Genomic DNA, 17,537 nt, shown 5'->3' with positions numbered 1-17,537 from the left:
GTCCCACTCTTTGTGACCTCATGGACTGTAGCCAGCTCCTGTGTCCATGGGATTCTCCACCCTGGAGTGGGTTGCCATGCCCTCCTCTAGGGACTCTTCCTGACCCAGTAATCAAATGCACGTCTCCTGTGTCTCCTGCATTGCAGATGGATTCTTTACTCACTGAGCCATCTGGGAAGCCCTGTCAAGTCATTAGCAACCTTTAAGTCCTGCCCCCTCTTAGACAGAGTACTTAATTTTTTTCTTTTTTAAGAATTCTCATAGCCTCCTCTCTAAGATGCAGAGTAATAGCTGCCTTTCTGGGTTGTCAACAAGATTAACAATAATGCACATAAAGCACCCCAAACAGTGACCTATTGACTCAAAACAGTGATGGAAAGTGATAATCAGTAGTCTGACAGATATGAAAAGTTTTTATTATCAGCAGAGTACATTTTTTGTGGATTCTATCAAGCAATCTCTATACCATATCCTCCTAAGAGCAAGTTCTTTTAGAGAATAAATACCCTTGACACAGCATGCCTAGAAAAGAGCCAGTCTCTGGTTCTCACTTCCCTTCCCTTTTCTCTCTTCCCCCTCCCCCTCATTCCCTCGGAAGAGCTCCTTCCTTAAACCCTAACCCCTTTTGTAAGCAGTCTTTGAAACCAACAACTTCAGGGGTGTTTGTTCTCTTTATAAAATTGTTAGCATTTCCTGGGACTTCTCTGTTTCTTCATAGAGAGTTCTCCGGTTTTGATTTTTTTTCCCCCAGATGACCCTTTTTATTCATTGGTTTGTGTTAGGGGCAAGTCAGTTCGCTGGGGATAGGAAAATGTTGAAAAACACAGCAAATAAAACAAAAGCTAAATAAGCTGCAATCGCTGTCCAAAACCTTGGATCTTTCAGCAGTGCCTGATCAAAGCAGCTGAACACGGTATAACCAATGGACATTCCAGCAAATCCACCCGCAATGTGAGCTGCAAAAGACACCTTGGGAGAAAAGGAGAAAATGAAAATAAGTGAAGAAAATGCTAATTGTATATTTCAGCTGCATCTCACTTATTAGAGAACAAATACCATCCTAGTCAGAGTCTTAAAAGTCTGAACAGCGAGGCAGTGAGACAAAACAGACAAGAAAACTCCATCATGCAAAGCTAAAAAAAAATGTCATTTCACTGACTCTTGAGTACATGCGACAGCCAGCCTCTCTCTCTTCTAGGCCGTCATTGCATTAGGATGGTTCTGTACAAGGCCAGCCAAGAGAGTAAGAGTTGAGATTAGTGAGGGTTCTTTATAGGAGCATAATCTATCCCACATAAATGGAATGTCTGAATTAAAACACAGGTAATAACATACACACAAATACTCAAGCAGAAATTACCAAATTCAGGAACCAATTTCAATAAAACTGGAAATCTTTGTCAGTTTTCTTTATATTATAAATTTATCTGGACCCATATTATTGCTGCTTTCCAATCTGCATTTTATCCTCCATAGACAGTAAAGTCCCTTCACTCCTGTTTTTTGGAATAGCTACCCATATAGCAGGTGCAGGGAACTAGAGCCAGTTATCTGGGCTATGGGAGAAGTGAAAAGGACAACCCAAAAGGCTGGTTTGCCAGGAATTTTCTTACCTTCCAAATGGAAATCTGACAGCTTTAAATCTCAGAACTGTTGCTACCCCTATTTGGTGACCCTTTTTAGGTATTGATAGATATCATAGGTAAATAAATTTTCACTTAAAAAATAATAAACCGAACTCACCGGAGACCCATTTGCAGGAACAAAGAACCGTCTGTAGAGAGCAAATCCCATGTCCGACACAACTAGAAGGGAAAACAGCCTGGTGAAGCCCCAGGATCTCCACAATAGTATACCAGTTATTTCTGGTTCCCCTCTAGCAATGGTAACATTTACTGAGACTTACTCTGTGCCAGGTACTGTTCTAAGAACTTTACACGTACTAACTTTGTATCATTAATCCTCACAACAATGCCATGAAATTGGTACTGTCATTACCCCATTTTATAGATGCATCGATCCAACAAGTATTTATTAATGATCTCCCATGTGCCAGCCACTATTCTAGGTGGTGGATATACTGCCATGAAAAGATTAGACTACCTCATGGAACTGAAAGTCCAGCTGGGAAAGGTGAATGAAAAAGTAAAACGTTACAGTATTGTCAAAGGATGCTTAGTGCTGTAGAGAGTACACAAAGAGAAGGAGAATTGAGAATGCTGGGAGTTGGGTGTGATGTTTAACTGGAGAGTCAGGAAGGATCTCAAGGAGAATTTGGTGAAGATAAGGGAGTAAGCCATGCTGACCTCTGAAAGAGCCTTCTAGGCAGGCTGAAGTACAAAATCACTAAGGCAGAGCCAACAGTGCCTGGTGTGTTTGAGGAATACCAAAGCAGTTGATCTGATGGCATCAACGGTTTTCAAAGGATGGTTCCATTTCCCACTGGGGATTCCCAGCTTCACTGGGAACTTACTAGAAATGAAAACTCTCAGGCCCACCCCAAACTTACTGAACCAGAAACTCTACAGGTACGATTCAACAGTCCGTGCTTTACCAAGACCTGCAGATGATTCTAGACTCAGGCTGGGGATGAAATTGTAGGTGAGGAGATCAAACCATGGCAGATGCAGATCACATTGAGCCTTATGGACCCTCGTAAGGACTTTGACTTTTACCCTTCAAAAGCTTTTGAGCACAGAAGTGACATGCCTGGCTTGGGTTTTTAATAATTTTTATTTATTTGCTTATTGGCTGTACTGGGTCTTCATTGATGCATGAGCGGCCAGTGGGGGCTACTCTCTAGTTGTGGTGCACAGGCTTCTCATTGCAGTGGCTTCTCTTGCTGAGCACAGGCTCTAGGGTTCACGGGCTTCAGTAGTTGCAGTGTGAGGGCTCAGCAGTTGTGTCCCCTAGGCGCGATAGTCGTGGCACAGGCTTAGTTGCTCCATGGCTTGTGGGATCTTCCCTGATCAGGGATTGAACCGTGTCTCCTGCACTGGCAGGTGGTTTCTTTACCACTGAGCCACCAGGGAAACCCCCTGACTTAACATTTTTTAAAAGACGATTCTTGCTGCCATATAGAAAGCTGCCATAAAGAAGCAAAGACAGAAGCAGGCAGGCAAGCTAATTACCACTAATGCAGCATCTCGAGTGAGGAAAGACCTGGTGTTTTATACACAAAGAAGCCAAGACACAAAGGCTGAGTACTCGCCCAAGGCCACAGAGCTCTGAGGCAGTGGTGGGATTTGAACCTTAAGCCGTCTGACTATGGGGGCTTCACTCTCACCCACCTAATCACCCCAGATTAAAAGATGAAAACTTACACCTTGTCTTGAAGATCCCAAGATGAAAGGTTGTGGCTATTAGCCATGAACGATGCCCGGGTTCTTGGCCTCCAGAGGAAAGGATTTTGATGTGGAGCCAAAGACAAGGCTTGACCACTTGGAGCTTTTGTGCAGCCAAGTTTTATTAAAGTGTAAAAGAGATAGAGAAAGCTTCTCACATAGACATCAGAAGGAGGCAGGAGAGTAGCCCCTTTGCGGTTTTTTGCAAGGCATCTTATAGTCTTTAGCAAGCTGTTGATCATAGATAAAAAAAAAAAAAAAAAAACACCTCAAGGCTGAGAGAGTTGCACCAGGTGCAGTCTCTCCCACAACAGACACATCTACACACCGGGAGTCATCTCTGGACCTCGATGTCTCTGGCAATATACTAAAGGAAAACAGACCTCCAAGCAAGATACATAGTTTTATTAACATAGCCTAAGAAAAACATTCCCATGAGTAAGATGTATTGTTTTGTTGGGCAATCAGCCCCTCAAGGTTGGGAAAAAGTAACTTTCAGGAAGAACGGATTGTCTCATAGCAACAGAATTATAAAGGAGCCTGCTGCTGCTGCTGCTGAGTCTCTTGAGTAGTGTCCGACTCTGTGCGACCCCATAGACGGCAGCCCACCAGGCTCCCCCGTCCCTGGGATTCTCCAGGCAAGAACACTGGAGTGGGTTGCCATTTCCTTCTCCAGTACATGAAAGTGAAAAATGAAAGTGAAGTCACTCAGTGTGTCCGACTCTTTGCAACCCCATGGACTGCAGCCTACCAGGCTCCTCCATCCATGGGATTTTCCAGGCAAAAGTACTGGAGTGGGGCTACCTGGCTAAAGCGGGAGCAAAGGAATGTAGAAAAAAAAAGTCCACCACTGCCATTTGCCATTTGTCTCCTCCTGCAGCTTGGGGACCTCTGGCCCCCTTAGTGAGACCTGCCTACCCATTAACCCTTTCATAATTACCATCAGGAATACAGAAGACAGCCCGAAAAAGGAAGTGATTCCACAGTCACTAATGGAACAATAAGAGCCAGAACTTAGACATTCCTTAAATAAGTCATATCGGTGGTGGCTTCTTGGGTTAGAAGAACTCTGCCCTACATGTGCGCTTGGAAACGTCTCCTGCAACTGTCACATTCCACACCCATCCCCCAATACTCTATGCTCTACTTAGTGAGTGCCCCAGGAGACGGAAAGACCTAGTCCTTGCCTTTGGGAAAAGAGCATCAGGACCGTGTGTTCCGGCTAGCTTCCCTTTCAATACAGTATCGACGCTAAAATCACTGGGTAGGAATTGAGGTCGAGGAAGTACTCAATATTAATTTAATTGTAAATGACTATCACACCAAATGCTAGATAAATGTGGCTGTTATTGTATTTTAAGTCATTTGCATTTCCTGATGGAGTGTAAATAACAGATGCAGTGCTAGGAAAGTATAAGAAAGCCACCACAGGGCAGACTTACTAGAAACAGTTACTTTGGTCTGTCTTTCACAGTAGGAGGCCTTCAAAAAAACTCTGTAACTCTTAGCATGTCAGTTTCTCCATTCAGTTTCTCTCCTGCCTTCTGATTTGTATCTGCCTGGCCCTTTCTGCTTCCAAGGGGAGTTTACTTCCAAACTGCTGCAGTCTCTAAACTGAGACCTGTCTTCCCACCTGAAAAGAAGCCCTTATTCCAGTAAGCCAAATCATTATCTTCAATAAAACCTAACACTCATTTTTAAGGGAGTTGCCTTTATATGGGTTTTTTGAAGGATGAAAATCGAAATGTCCTGAACTTTTTCCAGGGAAGCTCAGTTGCTTTGTTAGAAAACACATCTAAAAATTGGTGCTTAATGAAGGAAGGTCCTTAAGGCCAACTGTCCTTCACAGTTAAGAATTATATTTACCATTAAAAAAAAAAAAACTATAAATTTTCCCAAGAAAACATGCTTAAAATTAAAATGTATTTGTGTTTCATTAATCTGGAGTTTGTTGTAGGTGTGTGTGCGTACATGCTCAGTTGTGTCTGACTCTTTGAGACCCCATGTGCTGTAACCTGCCAGGCTCTTCTGTCCATGGAATTTTCCAGGCAAGAATGCTGGAGCAGATTGCTCTTTCCTTCTCCAAGGGATCTTCCCAACCCAGAGATCAAACCTGCATCTTTCATCTCCTGCATTGGCAGGCAGGTTCTTTACAGCTGAGCCACCAGGGAAGAACTTTTAGAAAAAATGGCATGTGGGGAAGGTTGATGTTAGCTGGCCTACCTGTGTGTGTAGGATATAATAAAACCACATCCTTCACTTACCTCGAGAATGACAGAATGTTACATAAACTGTATTTGGAGATAACTTTGTGCATGAGGAAAGGGTTTTTACTCCACCATTAAAGAGTATTAGAGAATTAAAATCATTTCCCCACTGAGAGTTTGAGGCTTATTTTACGAAAGTCATTATTTGAAAGAAACAGATCAACTGAAAACCCAGGTAACTTGCATAAGAATATTTTTCTAAGGGCTTGTTCCTTGGTTCTGGTTGTGACCCTTAACAACTCAGGTAGCTCAGCCCACACAGTGACTCCTCCTAACTAACTCCCAGACATCTGCCCTCCTTCCTGTGCTGACTACTTTCCCTCTTTTTAAATTTTTCGATGTCTATGGAGAAAACATTATATACGGTATGGTATAAACTACAAACAAGTCACTTCTTTTCTATCTGGGTGAAATACTGTTTTATAATTATACCATTCATAAACTAAACTTAGTCTCTTTTTTGAACACTTGATACCAATTTGCAGGATCATTTTTTTCCTACTATGTGGACAGCCAAAATTGCATGCGCATGTGCTAAGTCTCTTCAGTCATGTCAGACTCTTTGCAACCCATGGACCATAGCCCACCAGGCTTCTCTGTCCATGGGATTCTCCAGGCAAGAATAGTAGAGTGGGTCGTGCCCTCCTCCAGGGTATCTTCCCAACCCAGGGATCGAATCCACGTCTCTTACGTCGCCTGCATTGGCAGGCGGGTTCTTACCACTAGCGCCACCTGGGAAGCCCTGACAGCCCAAAGTAGCCTGTATCAAATGTCACTTCTGTCTTTGTCTTCAAGTCTGAGCCTCAAGGTCAGCTTTCTCCCCACACCCTCTGTGCAGATACATCTGCAGCAGGAGCAGGCCTCGATATACAAGTTATAAGCCCTGCCTTTGCCTTTGTTTGTTTCTGCTCTGTATGGCCTGCCATCATCCAAAATCCTGACTTTCAGACCCAGGTAAAATTCCACCTCTTCTCCAGAATGAGGCTTCCTAAGCTCCTTCAGCATGTCATTCTCCGCTATCATTCTTGAGATTTCCAAAGCCACATCAGTCATCCTCCTAGTTCCCTGACCCTTCTCTTCCTCCACCTCTGCTCTCATCATCAATCCTCAGCCACCACTCCATGCTTATATCCTAGATCAGTTTTTTTTTTTAATCTGAAAATGTAGAAATTGAAGAAGAAAATGCATAATGTGAATGGTTTTTAAGGTTTCCCTTTCAAACAAAATTGTATACAGAATCTAGTTTATGAATGAGAAAAATCCAGTTTATAAAAAATAAATGACAGGGACTTCTCTGGTAGTCCAGTGGGTGAAAATCTGCCTCCCAATGCAGAGGATGTGGGATCCCTGCCAGGAGAATGAAGATCCTGCATGCCACAGGGCAGCTGTGCCCACATACCACAAGTAGAGAAGCCCTTGCACCGCAATGAGAGCCCACACAGTCAAAGATAAATAGGGCTTCCCTGGTAGCTCAGTGGTAAAGAATCCACCTACCAATGTAAGAGGCTCGGGTTTGATCCCTAGTCTGGGAAGATCCTACATGCCAGGCAGCAACTAAGCCCATTCACCACCACTATTAAGCCTGTGCTGACTGAGCGACTTCACTTTGACTTTTCACTTTCATGCATTGGAGAAGGAAATGGCAACCCACTCCAGTGTTCTTGCCTGGAGAATCCCAGGGACGGGGGAGCCTGGTGGGCTGCCATCTATGGGGTCGCACAGAGTCGGACACGACTGAAGCAACTTAGCAGCAGCAGCAGCAGCTGGAGCCTTGGAACCACAGCTACTAAAGCCCGCACATCCTAGAGCTTCTGCTCCTCAACAAGAAAAGCCACTGCATTGAGAAGCCCAAGCGCTGTAACTAGAGAGTAGCCCCCACCCCCTACAACTAGAGAAAAGCCCACGTGGCAACAAAGACCCAGCACAACCAAAATAAATAAAATTAAATAATTAATTTTTTTAATTTAGTAAAAAATAAATGACAGCAGAAAGTAACACAATGTAAATCAACTATACTCCAATAAAAATTTAAAAAAATTAAAAAATAAGTGATGGTATGGTGGATGAAGTGGACAGAGTACCTCGAGCCCTACTCTCTTAACTCCCCACACCCCAGAAACAGGCACCTCTAAGAACCACCCACAAGGGTCTGTGAAAACTCCACTCATATCTTTCTGCATCAGGACATGTAGGATGTGTTTGGGAAATATGAGAAGGCCTTCTGAAGGTTGAACCCATAAACTAGAAGATGTGAAGTATTCACAGAATACACTTACTTATAACAACAATGATGAGTAGTCTGACAACGCCAAAAGCAGGAATCATTTCTTGAAAATTCTTGCAAAGAGATAAATGACAGTAATAACAAAGTTATCTATTGGCAAAGGAAATCTCAACTGTACTCCCCCTCCATCTGCTTTTTCATTTAAAATAAAGTGTGTCAAATGTTTGCCAATCAAAGCATCGGTGTTAACAGTCCAGTTTTCAAATGTATTTGGGAAGTACAGTGCCAGTATACTTTGGAGTGAAAATGAAACATATATAGCAAGAAATACTCTAAGTATAAGTAATAAAAAATCAACTCGTAATATGTCGCAGATAGTTAATAGATGCTGTCAAACTAAATATGGTGAAAATATTTCCAAGTTTTTTGTTTAATATTCATTTGATACAGCTTTACCCTCTTTCTAAGTAGGAGTTAGCAAAGACAGCTAAAATTTGAGCATTACCTTGATTTTTTTTTAAGATAATTTTTTAAAAATTTAAAACACTGGTCCAGAAACACTCAGTTTGATTTTAGTTTCAAAAAGCCTCAGACCAACTTGCATTTACCCTCATGTGTTACCAGAGGACCAAGCAGACTCAGAAAGATACCTCCACTTCAACCCAAATTGCCTGTCCCTTCCCTTTAAAGTTATTAACTCTCTTCCCAGAGAGACATGCTGAAATAGCTATGTTAATTCTAAATCAGTTATTTTCAAACTGTTGTGACCAAGATGTACAGTAACAAATAATTTACGTAAAAATCCAGCACACACATAAACAGTACTTACTCTTATTTTACATGACGCATACTGAAATTTCTGTGTAAAAGGATTTTCACAGTCCCTCCACCTGAGTTCACAACCACTAATGTGATGGAACCCAAAGTTTGAAAAACGTTTTTCTAAGTGACTTCTAGTTTTGGAACAGTTTTTTAATTGCTTCAAATTTTTCCTCTTAGAGTATTTTTAAGGCACACCTACATGGTTAAAGGGTTAATTTAATCAGGATTTTACCCTGTTTTAAAAAGTGATTGGCATCTCACATACTATATCATGGTTGTGTAAAATGGTATGCCAACCTTGGAGGCATTTATATATAAAAATGTAAAGCCTTCATCCAGTAAATGCACTTCTAGGAACTTGCCTACAAAAGAATCACACAAATACCAAAAGACAGGTGAAAGAACATTCCTGACAGCATTATTTTGAGATGTAAAAAGCTGTAATCACCCTGGACCTTTTCTTTCAATGAAAAATTGAATAAGTAGGGCTACTATTTAGAAGGTGCTGTGGAGCACCTGAAAAGACTGGGGTGGATTTCGGTGTCCTGCTCAAGTATCCTATGAGTAGATAGGATACTTTATGTTACGATGCAGAATAATGTAAGGGTAGTTCCATTTTTGTAGTGTTACTATTGGTAGAATTTTGCATACATACAGAAAACATCTGAACAGATGTATATCAGACTGGTAACAGATACTAAATTGGGGACTTTGACTTTTCTATTTCGCAACTTTGAACTTTCTTTAGTATTTATTCCTTTTGAGATCAGAGATGAAAGGAAAATTTTTGTGGTCAGATGGAAGATGTGTGCTTAGTAAATATTGATAAATAAGATTCCCTGAACCAAATACCAGTAATTATTTTAAAATTTTTTCTTAAGGTCTATAGATTCATCCCCAAAATTCTTACCACTAGAACATTCATAAAATAGCCTCCCATCAGAGCATAGACTCCTCCTGAAGCACCCACAAGAGATTTGAGTGGGTCAAAGATGGAGCTGGCAAGGGATCCTAAAGAAAGAAAACACAAAGAATTTCAGACATGACTGTAAGAATCATGAAGGATAAATCTTTCTAATCTAAGGTAAAAGTTGGGGAGGCTGGGCCATTATATTAACAAACAACAAATTCACTTTGTTGCTTCCATACTAGAAAAGGATAACTGTGTGATCTCTCTTAATTATTATGAAACATTAAATGTTCAATATGAAGACAATATAACAGTGACAAAAACAAATACTCTGAAGCCAGAATTAGCAACTGTGTGGCTTGAGCAAGTTTTTTAATATCTCTGTGCCTTTGTTTGCCTTTCTATAAAAATGGCGGTGTTAAATAGAGCTTCAGTGAGTTGTCAGGGGAAATAAATGAGTTTACATGTACATTATGATTAGAATACTCCCTGACATGTGTTAAATACTTGTTAGCTACTGTTTCAAAATATCCTACACATTTAACCAAAACTATCAAAATACGTGAGACATTCCAACATTGTATTATCTACAGGCTAGCTTTCTCATGGAGTCAGGATGTGGTCTCAGAATCCTTCTTAATATACCATTCAGTCAGTTTCACCAAGCAAGATGAAATTCTGTTTGCTAATTCAATCTTACCTTGTCTGAACCAAAACAAGGCTTTAGAACCACCTTATGCCAACTCTGAAGTGTTCTCCATACTGCTTAGCTCTATTATTCCCTTGCCTTCCAGTCCCTCCTTCATTTTTTAAGATACAGTACAATTCAGAACCTACTTTAGGACTGCCCTAGTGGTCCAGTGGCTAAGAATCTGCCTGCTAGTGCAGGGACAGAGGTTCGATTCCTGGTCCCGGAAGATCCCACATGCCATGAGACCACACCCTAGAGTTCATGCTCCACAGCAAGAGTAGCCACTGCGGTGAGGAGCCAACTACAGAGCACCCCACCCCCCGCTCACCACAACTAGAGAAAGCCCAGCAACAAAGATCCAGTGCAGCCAAAAAGCAATCAAATGATTTTTTAAAAGGAAGTTCTCATTAAAAAATAGCTACTTAATGCAAAAAAGGGGAAGTGTCTGACCTTAGGAATCTTACAAATGTATGATCAAACAGTTATCAAAAAATTCAGACTAATAATTACTGTGATTTTTTTAATGTGATAAATTTGTTTATGGAAGCACTTAGGAAAGAATGACTTTCTGAGCAGAAAGGTGGAGGCCCTGCTACTCTGAGAGGAGGGAGACAGCATTTTTTTAAAATTAATTTATTTATTATAATTGGAGGCTAATTACTTTACAATATTGTGGTGGTTTTTGCCATACATTGACATCAATCAGCCACTGGGCTGGATTGTCCCAGTGTACCAGCTTCGAGTGCCCTGTTTCATGGATCAAACTTGGACTGGTGATCTATTTCACATATGGTAATATAGATGTTTCAATGCTATTCTCGCAAATCATCCCACCCTTGCCTTCTCCCACAGAGTCCAAAAGTCTGTTCTTTATATGTGTCTCTTTTGCTGTCTCACATATATGGTCGTTGTTACCATCTTTCTAAATTCCATATATTAATATTCTGTATTGGTGTTTTTCTTTCTGACTTACTTCACTCTGTATAATAGGCTCCAGTTTCATCCACCTCTTTAGAACTGACTCAAAGCATTCTTTTTAATAGCTGAGTAATATTCCATTGTGTATATGTACAACAACTTTCTTATCCATTTGCCTGCCGGTAGACCTCTAGGTCACTTCCATGTCCTAGCTATTGTAAACAATGCTGCAGTGGGCATTGGGGTGCACGTGGGGAGACAGCATTTTGATTAAATTCTGAAGACACTTTAAAGATTTGGACAGGAAAGAAAGGGGGAAGAAGGCAAGGATTTAGGGATCTGGAAAAGCAAAGACAAAGTTATATGGGTTACTGAAGATCAGTGAGAAGCAGTCCATTAGGGTTATATGGACCCAGTGGTTCTCAAATGTTAACCTACAAGCTAGAGCTGGGGTGGTTGTATCTTAGTTATGAGAAATTTATTTTTAAAATATAGATGTCCACTTCTGGCCACAATGAAGTAACAGGACAAGATTTTTCCTCCTGCTTGAAAGCAATGGACAAAATATATGAAACAGTTGTCTTAAAGATACTGGACATCAGATAACAAGGGACAATGAACCCTAAGAGACAAGAAATAAATGAGTTGACTAATTGCCCAGCTACTGCCTTGAGAGAGACTGCAGGTAGCCGTGCATGAAGGGCAAACCTAGGCAGATAACAGTAAACTTAAAGTTGATGAGATAGAGTCTAGGTCTATATAGAGCTCAGCAGCTAGAGTTCAGACTCCTTCCAAGTAACTTTACTGAGTTACAGGACAAATCTAAAGAATACTTACATGAAACCACCATCCAAAGATAAAATGTCTAGCATCCAAACAAAAACTCAAGACATGCAGGACATGCAAAGAAGCATGAAGTTATGACCCATACTGAAGAGAAAAAAATCAACTAAAACCTACCAAAACTAAAAAAAAAAAAAAAACTAAAAGTAAATTTATTTATGATCTAGCAGTCCCACCCAGAGGAAACTGTAGCTTGAAAAGATACACGCACCCCAGTGTTCACTGCGGCACTACTTACAATAGCCAAGACATGGGAGCAACCTAATGTCCATCGACAGATGAATGGATAAATAAGATGTGGTGTATACACAGGGAATATTGTTGTTCAGTCGCTAAGTCATGTCTGCCTCTTTTGTGACCCCCTGGACTGTAGCCCTCCAGGCTCCTCTGTCCAAGGGATTTCTCAGGCAAGAATACTGGAGTCGGTTGCTATTTCCTTCTCCAGGGGGTATTCCTGACCCAGGGATTGAACCCACATTTCCTACACTGTAGGCAGATTCTTTGCCACTGAGCCATCAGGGAAGCCTCACAATGGAATATTAGTCAGTCATAAAAAAGAGTGAAATAATACCATTTGCAGCAACACAAGTGGATGTAGAGATTATCATACTAAACGATATAAGCTATACAGAGAAAGACAAATATCATATGATATTGTCTACATGTGGAATCTGTAAAAATGATACAAATGAACTTACTTTTAAAACAGAAATAGACTCACAGGCATAGAAAACAAACTTATGGTTACCAAAAGGGAAGAGGGAAGATAAATTAGGAGTCTGGGATTAATATATACAACTATTATATATAAAATAGATAACCAACAAAGACCTACTGTATAGAACAGGGAACTATACTCAATATCTAGTAGTAACTTATAAGGGAAAAGAATCTGAAAAAGAATGTGTGTGTGTGTGTGTTCAAATGAATCACTTCTGTACTCCTAAAACTAACACAACATTTTAAATCAACTATATTTTAATTAAAGTTACCCAAACTGACACAGGTGTTAAGATTTAGCAAATAAGGGCAATAAATAATTATTTCAAATATATTCAATGTGTTCAAAAGTTAAATAGCAATAAAACAGGCTCAGTCAAATTTCTAAAGATGAAAAGTACAACATCTAAGATGAAATAATAAACTTGTTGAGTTGATTGACCAATTAGACATTGCAAAAGGAACGTTTAGTGAACATGAAGATGTGGCAATAAAACTGTCCAAAATAAAACACAGGGGACTTCCCTGGCAGTCCAGTGTTTAAGACTCACCACTTCCACTCCAGGAGACACAGGTTCAACCCCTAGTCAGGGAACTAAGATCCCCCATGCCGTGGGGTTTAAAAAAAAAAAAGAATATTTTTTAAAATACATACAGCATCAATGAGCAATAGGTCAATTTCAAGCAGCCTCATAATATCTACAATAATAAGTGCATAATCGGAATCCCTAGAAGAATGAAGGCACATAAAAAATACTTGAAGAAATAATAGCCAATTTTTTTCCAAAGTTTTGTGAAAACTATAAACCCACAGATCCAAGAACCTCAACAAACCCAACACAGGAATCATGAAGAAAACCACAGCAAGGCATAACAGAATCACATCTTCAAAACAGTGAAAGTCTCAAAAGCATCTAGAATAAAAAGACATGCTTCATACCGAGAAACAAAGATAAGGATGGCAGGAGATTTATCATCAGAAACAATGCACATGAGAACCACTGGAGAGCAACATTTTAAAGTAAAGAAAGGAAATTACTGTCAAGCTAGGACTCCAAACCTCAAAATGCACTACAGAAATGAAGGCAAAAGACAGATTTTCTTTTTCAGACATACAGAGGCTGAAATAATTGATGACTAGCATTTCCATGCTATAAGAAATGTTAAAGAAAATCTTAAGGAAGAAGGAAAAAGAGATGGAAAAATAAAGCTACACAAAGCATAGGGAGCATTAGAAATGGTAAGAACATGGGCAAATATACAGGATTTTGTTATTATTTAAATCTCTTTAGAAGTTCATTGTTTAACAGTTAAACTATTGGACTACTAGAAATAATAAATGACTTTATCAAGAGGGTACGAGATCAATACCAAAAAAATCAACTGTATTTCTACGTAATAGCAATGAAAATCAGAAATAGAAATTTTAAAAATAGTACCATTTACAGTACATCAAAAATATGAAATGTAGAAATAAATATGACCCCAAAAATGTGCGAGCCCTAAACACTGAAAGCTAAAGACGATGCTGAACGGAATTCTGAAAGACCTAAATAAGCAGAAGTCTATACCTTGTTCGTCAGTTAGAAGACTCTGATATTGTTAAGATGTCAATTCTCCCCCAGTTGATCTAAAGATACATTGCCATCCAAATCAAAATCCCAGTAGACTATCTTATAGAAATTGACAAACTGATTCTCAAGTTTACATGGAAATGCAGAGGACCTAGAATAACCAAAACAACTTGAAAAAGAGCAAAGTTGGACCACTGAGGTGTCCCAATTTCAAAACTTAGTAGAAAACTACTTAATCAAGATAGTATGGAATGGACGTTCAGTTCAGTTCAGTCGCTCAGTTGTGTCCGACTCTTTGTGACCCCATGAACTGCAGCACGCCAGGCCTCCCTGTCCATCACCAACTCCCAGAGTTTACTCAAACTCACGTCCATTGAGTTGGTGATGCCATCCAACCATCTCATCCTCTGTCATCCCCTTCTCCTCCTGCCTTCAATCTTTCCCAGCATCAGGGTCTTTTCAAATGAGTCAGCTTTTCGCATCAGGTGGCCAAAGTATTGGAGTTTTGGCTTCAACATCAGTCCTTCCAAAGAACACTCAGGACTGATTTCCTTTAGGATGGACTGGTTGGATCTCCTTGCAGTCCAAGGGACTCTCAACAGTCTTTCCCAACACCACATTTCAAAAGCATCAATTCTTCGGTGCTCAGCTTTCTTTATAGTCCAACTCTCACATTCATACATGACTACTGGAAAAACCATAGCCTTGACTAGATGGACCTTTGATGACTAAGTAATGTCTCTGCTTTTTAATATGCTGTCTAGGCTGGTCATAACTTTCCTTCCAAGGAGTAAGCATCTTTTAATTTCATGATTGCAATCACCATCCGCAGTGATTTGGGAGCCCCCAAAAATAAAGTCTGACACTGTTTCCACTGTTTCCCCATCTATTTCCCATGAAGTGATGGAACCGGATGCCATGATCTTCGTTTTCTGAATGTTGAGCTTTAAGCCAACTTTTTTACTCTCCTCTTTCACTTTCATCAAGAGGCTCTTTAGATGGTAACAATAACCCTGTGTACGAGACAGCAAAAGAGACACTGATGTATAGAACAGTCTTATGGACTCTGTGGGAGAGGGAGAGGGTGGGAAGATTTGGGAGAATGGCATTGAAACATGTAAAATATCATGTATGAAATGAGATGCCAGTCCAGGTTCGATGCACGATACTGGATGCTTGGGGCTGGTGCACTGGGACGACCCAGAGGGATGGAATGGTGAGGGAGGAGGGAGGAGGGTTCAGGATGGGGAACACATGTATACCTGTGGCGGATTCATTTTGATATTTGGCAAATCTAATACAGTTATGTAAAGTTTAAAAATAAAATAAAATTAAAAAAAAAAAAAAAAAGAGGCTCTTTAGTTCTTCTTCACTTTCTGCCATAAAGATGGTGTCATCTGCATATCTGAGGTTATTGATATTTCTCCTGGCAATCTTGATTCCAGCTTGTGCTTCTTCCAGCCCAGTGTTTCTCATGATGTACTCTGCATGTAAGTTAAAGAAGCAGGGTGACAATATACAGCCTTGACGTACTCCTTTTCCTATTTGGAACCAGTCTGTTCCATGTCCAGTTCTAACTGTTGCTTCCTGACCTGCATATAGGTTTCTCAAGAGGCAGTTCAGGTGGTGTGGTATTCCCTTCTCTTTCAGAATTTTCCACAGTTTATTGTGATCCACACAGTCAAAGGCTTTGGCATAGTCAATAAAGCAGAAATAGATGTTTTTCTGGAACTCTCTTGCTTTTTCGATGATCCAGCGGATGTTGGCAATTTGATCCCTGGTTCCTCTGCCTTTTCTAAAACCAGCTTGAACATCTGGAAGTTCACGGTTCACGTATTGCTGAAGCCTGGCTTGGAGAATTTTGAGCATTACTTTACTAGGATGTGAGATGAGTGCAAAACACAACAAAGTCCAGAGATAAACCCACATATATATATGGACAACTGATTTTGACAAGATGCAAAGGCAATTTAGTAAAGAAAAGATTGTTTTCTCAACCAATGATGCTGGCACAATTAGACATTTACATGCAAAAATGTGATATTTCAGTCCATACCTTGCACCATGTATAAAAATGGATCATATACCTATATGTAAAGTCTAAGATTATAAAACTTCTAGAGCAAAACATAGATTAAAATCTTTGTGATTTTACATCAGGCAAAATTTCTTAAATATGATGCTAAAAGCATAATTCCTAAATAAGCTGATGAATTATACTTAATCAAAATTCAGAAATTTGAGTCTTCAGAATGTACTGTTAAGAGAAAAAACAAGCAACAGACTTGGAGGCAATATTTGTAAGTCATAAAGAACTTAGAATATATAATAAGGAATGTAAATCAATTTTTTAAAATATTTGTTTGTATCTGTGTCAGGTCTTGGCTGTGATTCGTTGCAGCCTTGGCTGTTTTGCGGCATGTGGGATCTTAGTTTCCCAACCGGGGCTTGAACCTGTGTCCCCTGTGTTGAAAGGCAGATTCTTAACCACTGGACCACCAGGGAAGTCCCTGATTCAGTTTTTAAATTGGCAAAAGATTTAAACATATACTTTACCAAAGAAGATATATGGGTAGCAACTAAGCACATTAAAAGATGCTCACCATCATTGTCATTAGGAAATGCAAGTTTAAACCCAACGAAATACCTTTATATACCTAACAGATTGGCTAAAATTAAAAGACTCATCATAGCAAGTGTTGATGAGGATATAGAGGAGCTGGAACTTATGATGGGGATGTAAAACTGTATACTTTGTTACCATATGACTTAATTCCACTCGCAGATATTAATATATACACAAGAGATCCACACAAAAACTCATCCACAAATATTCATGACAGTGTTATTCATAATAGACAAAAGTGAAAAAAAAAATAGACAAAAGTGAAAACAACCCAAATGTCCACCAAATGGTGAATGGATAAAGAAAATGTGTTATATCCATACAATGGAATATCATCCAGCAATAAAAAGGAATGTAGTACGGATACATGCTACAACATGGGTGAAGGAGGAAAACATTATGCTTAAAAAAAAAAGTCGAGAAAAGACCACATAGTTTATTATTTCATTTGTATGAAATGTCTAGAATGGGTAGATGAGAAATTAGATCAGTGGCTGCCTAAGGCTAGGGAAGGGGTTTGGGGTAAGGAGTGGGGAGTGACTGCTAATGGCTACAGGGTTTCTTTGGAACACAAAAGTGTTTTAAATTTAGATTGTGA

At 39.9% G+C, this 17,537-nt stretch overlaps 1 protein-coding gene across 2 annotated transcripts in view; it reads right to left on the bottom strand.

The window, feature by feature from the left end:
- Positions 1 to 395: 395 nt before the first annotated feature.
- RHBDL2 (rhomboid like 2) overlaps positions 396 to 17,537 on the bottom strand; it is a 59,065-nt gene continuing 41,923 nt past the window's right edge. For both annotated transcript variants that reach the window (XM_006077543.3, XM_006077544.3), the window contains exons 5-8: positions 9,568 to 9,668; positions 7,888 to 7,948; positions 1,744 to 1,805; positions 396 to 969 (exon numbers count right to left, since the gene is read on the bottom strand). In XM_006077543.3, the coding sequence (XP_006077605.1) occupies positions 790 to 969; positions 1,744 to 1,805; positions 7,888 to 7,948; positions 9,568 to 9,668 (404 nt within the window). In that variant the 3' untranslated portion in view covers positions 396 to 789. The remainder of the gene's footprint in view (positions 970 to 1,743; positions 1,806 to 7,887; positions 7,949 to 9,567; positions 9,669 to 17,537) is intronic.

This window comes from Bubalus bubalis, chromosome 6 (assembly GCF_019923935.1).
Source record: "Bubalus bubalis isolate 160015118507 breed Murrah chromosome 6, NDDB_SH_1, whole genome shotgun sequence".
NCBI classification, from domain to species: domain Eukaryota; kingdom Metazoa; phylum Chordata; class Mammalia; order Artiodactyla; family Bovidae; genus Bubalus; species Bubalus bubalis.
This window is presented reverse-complemented; position numbering and strand designations above follow the sequence as displayed.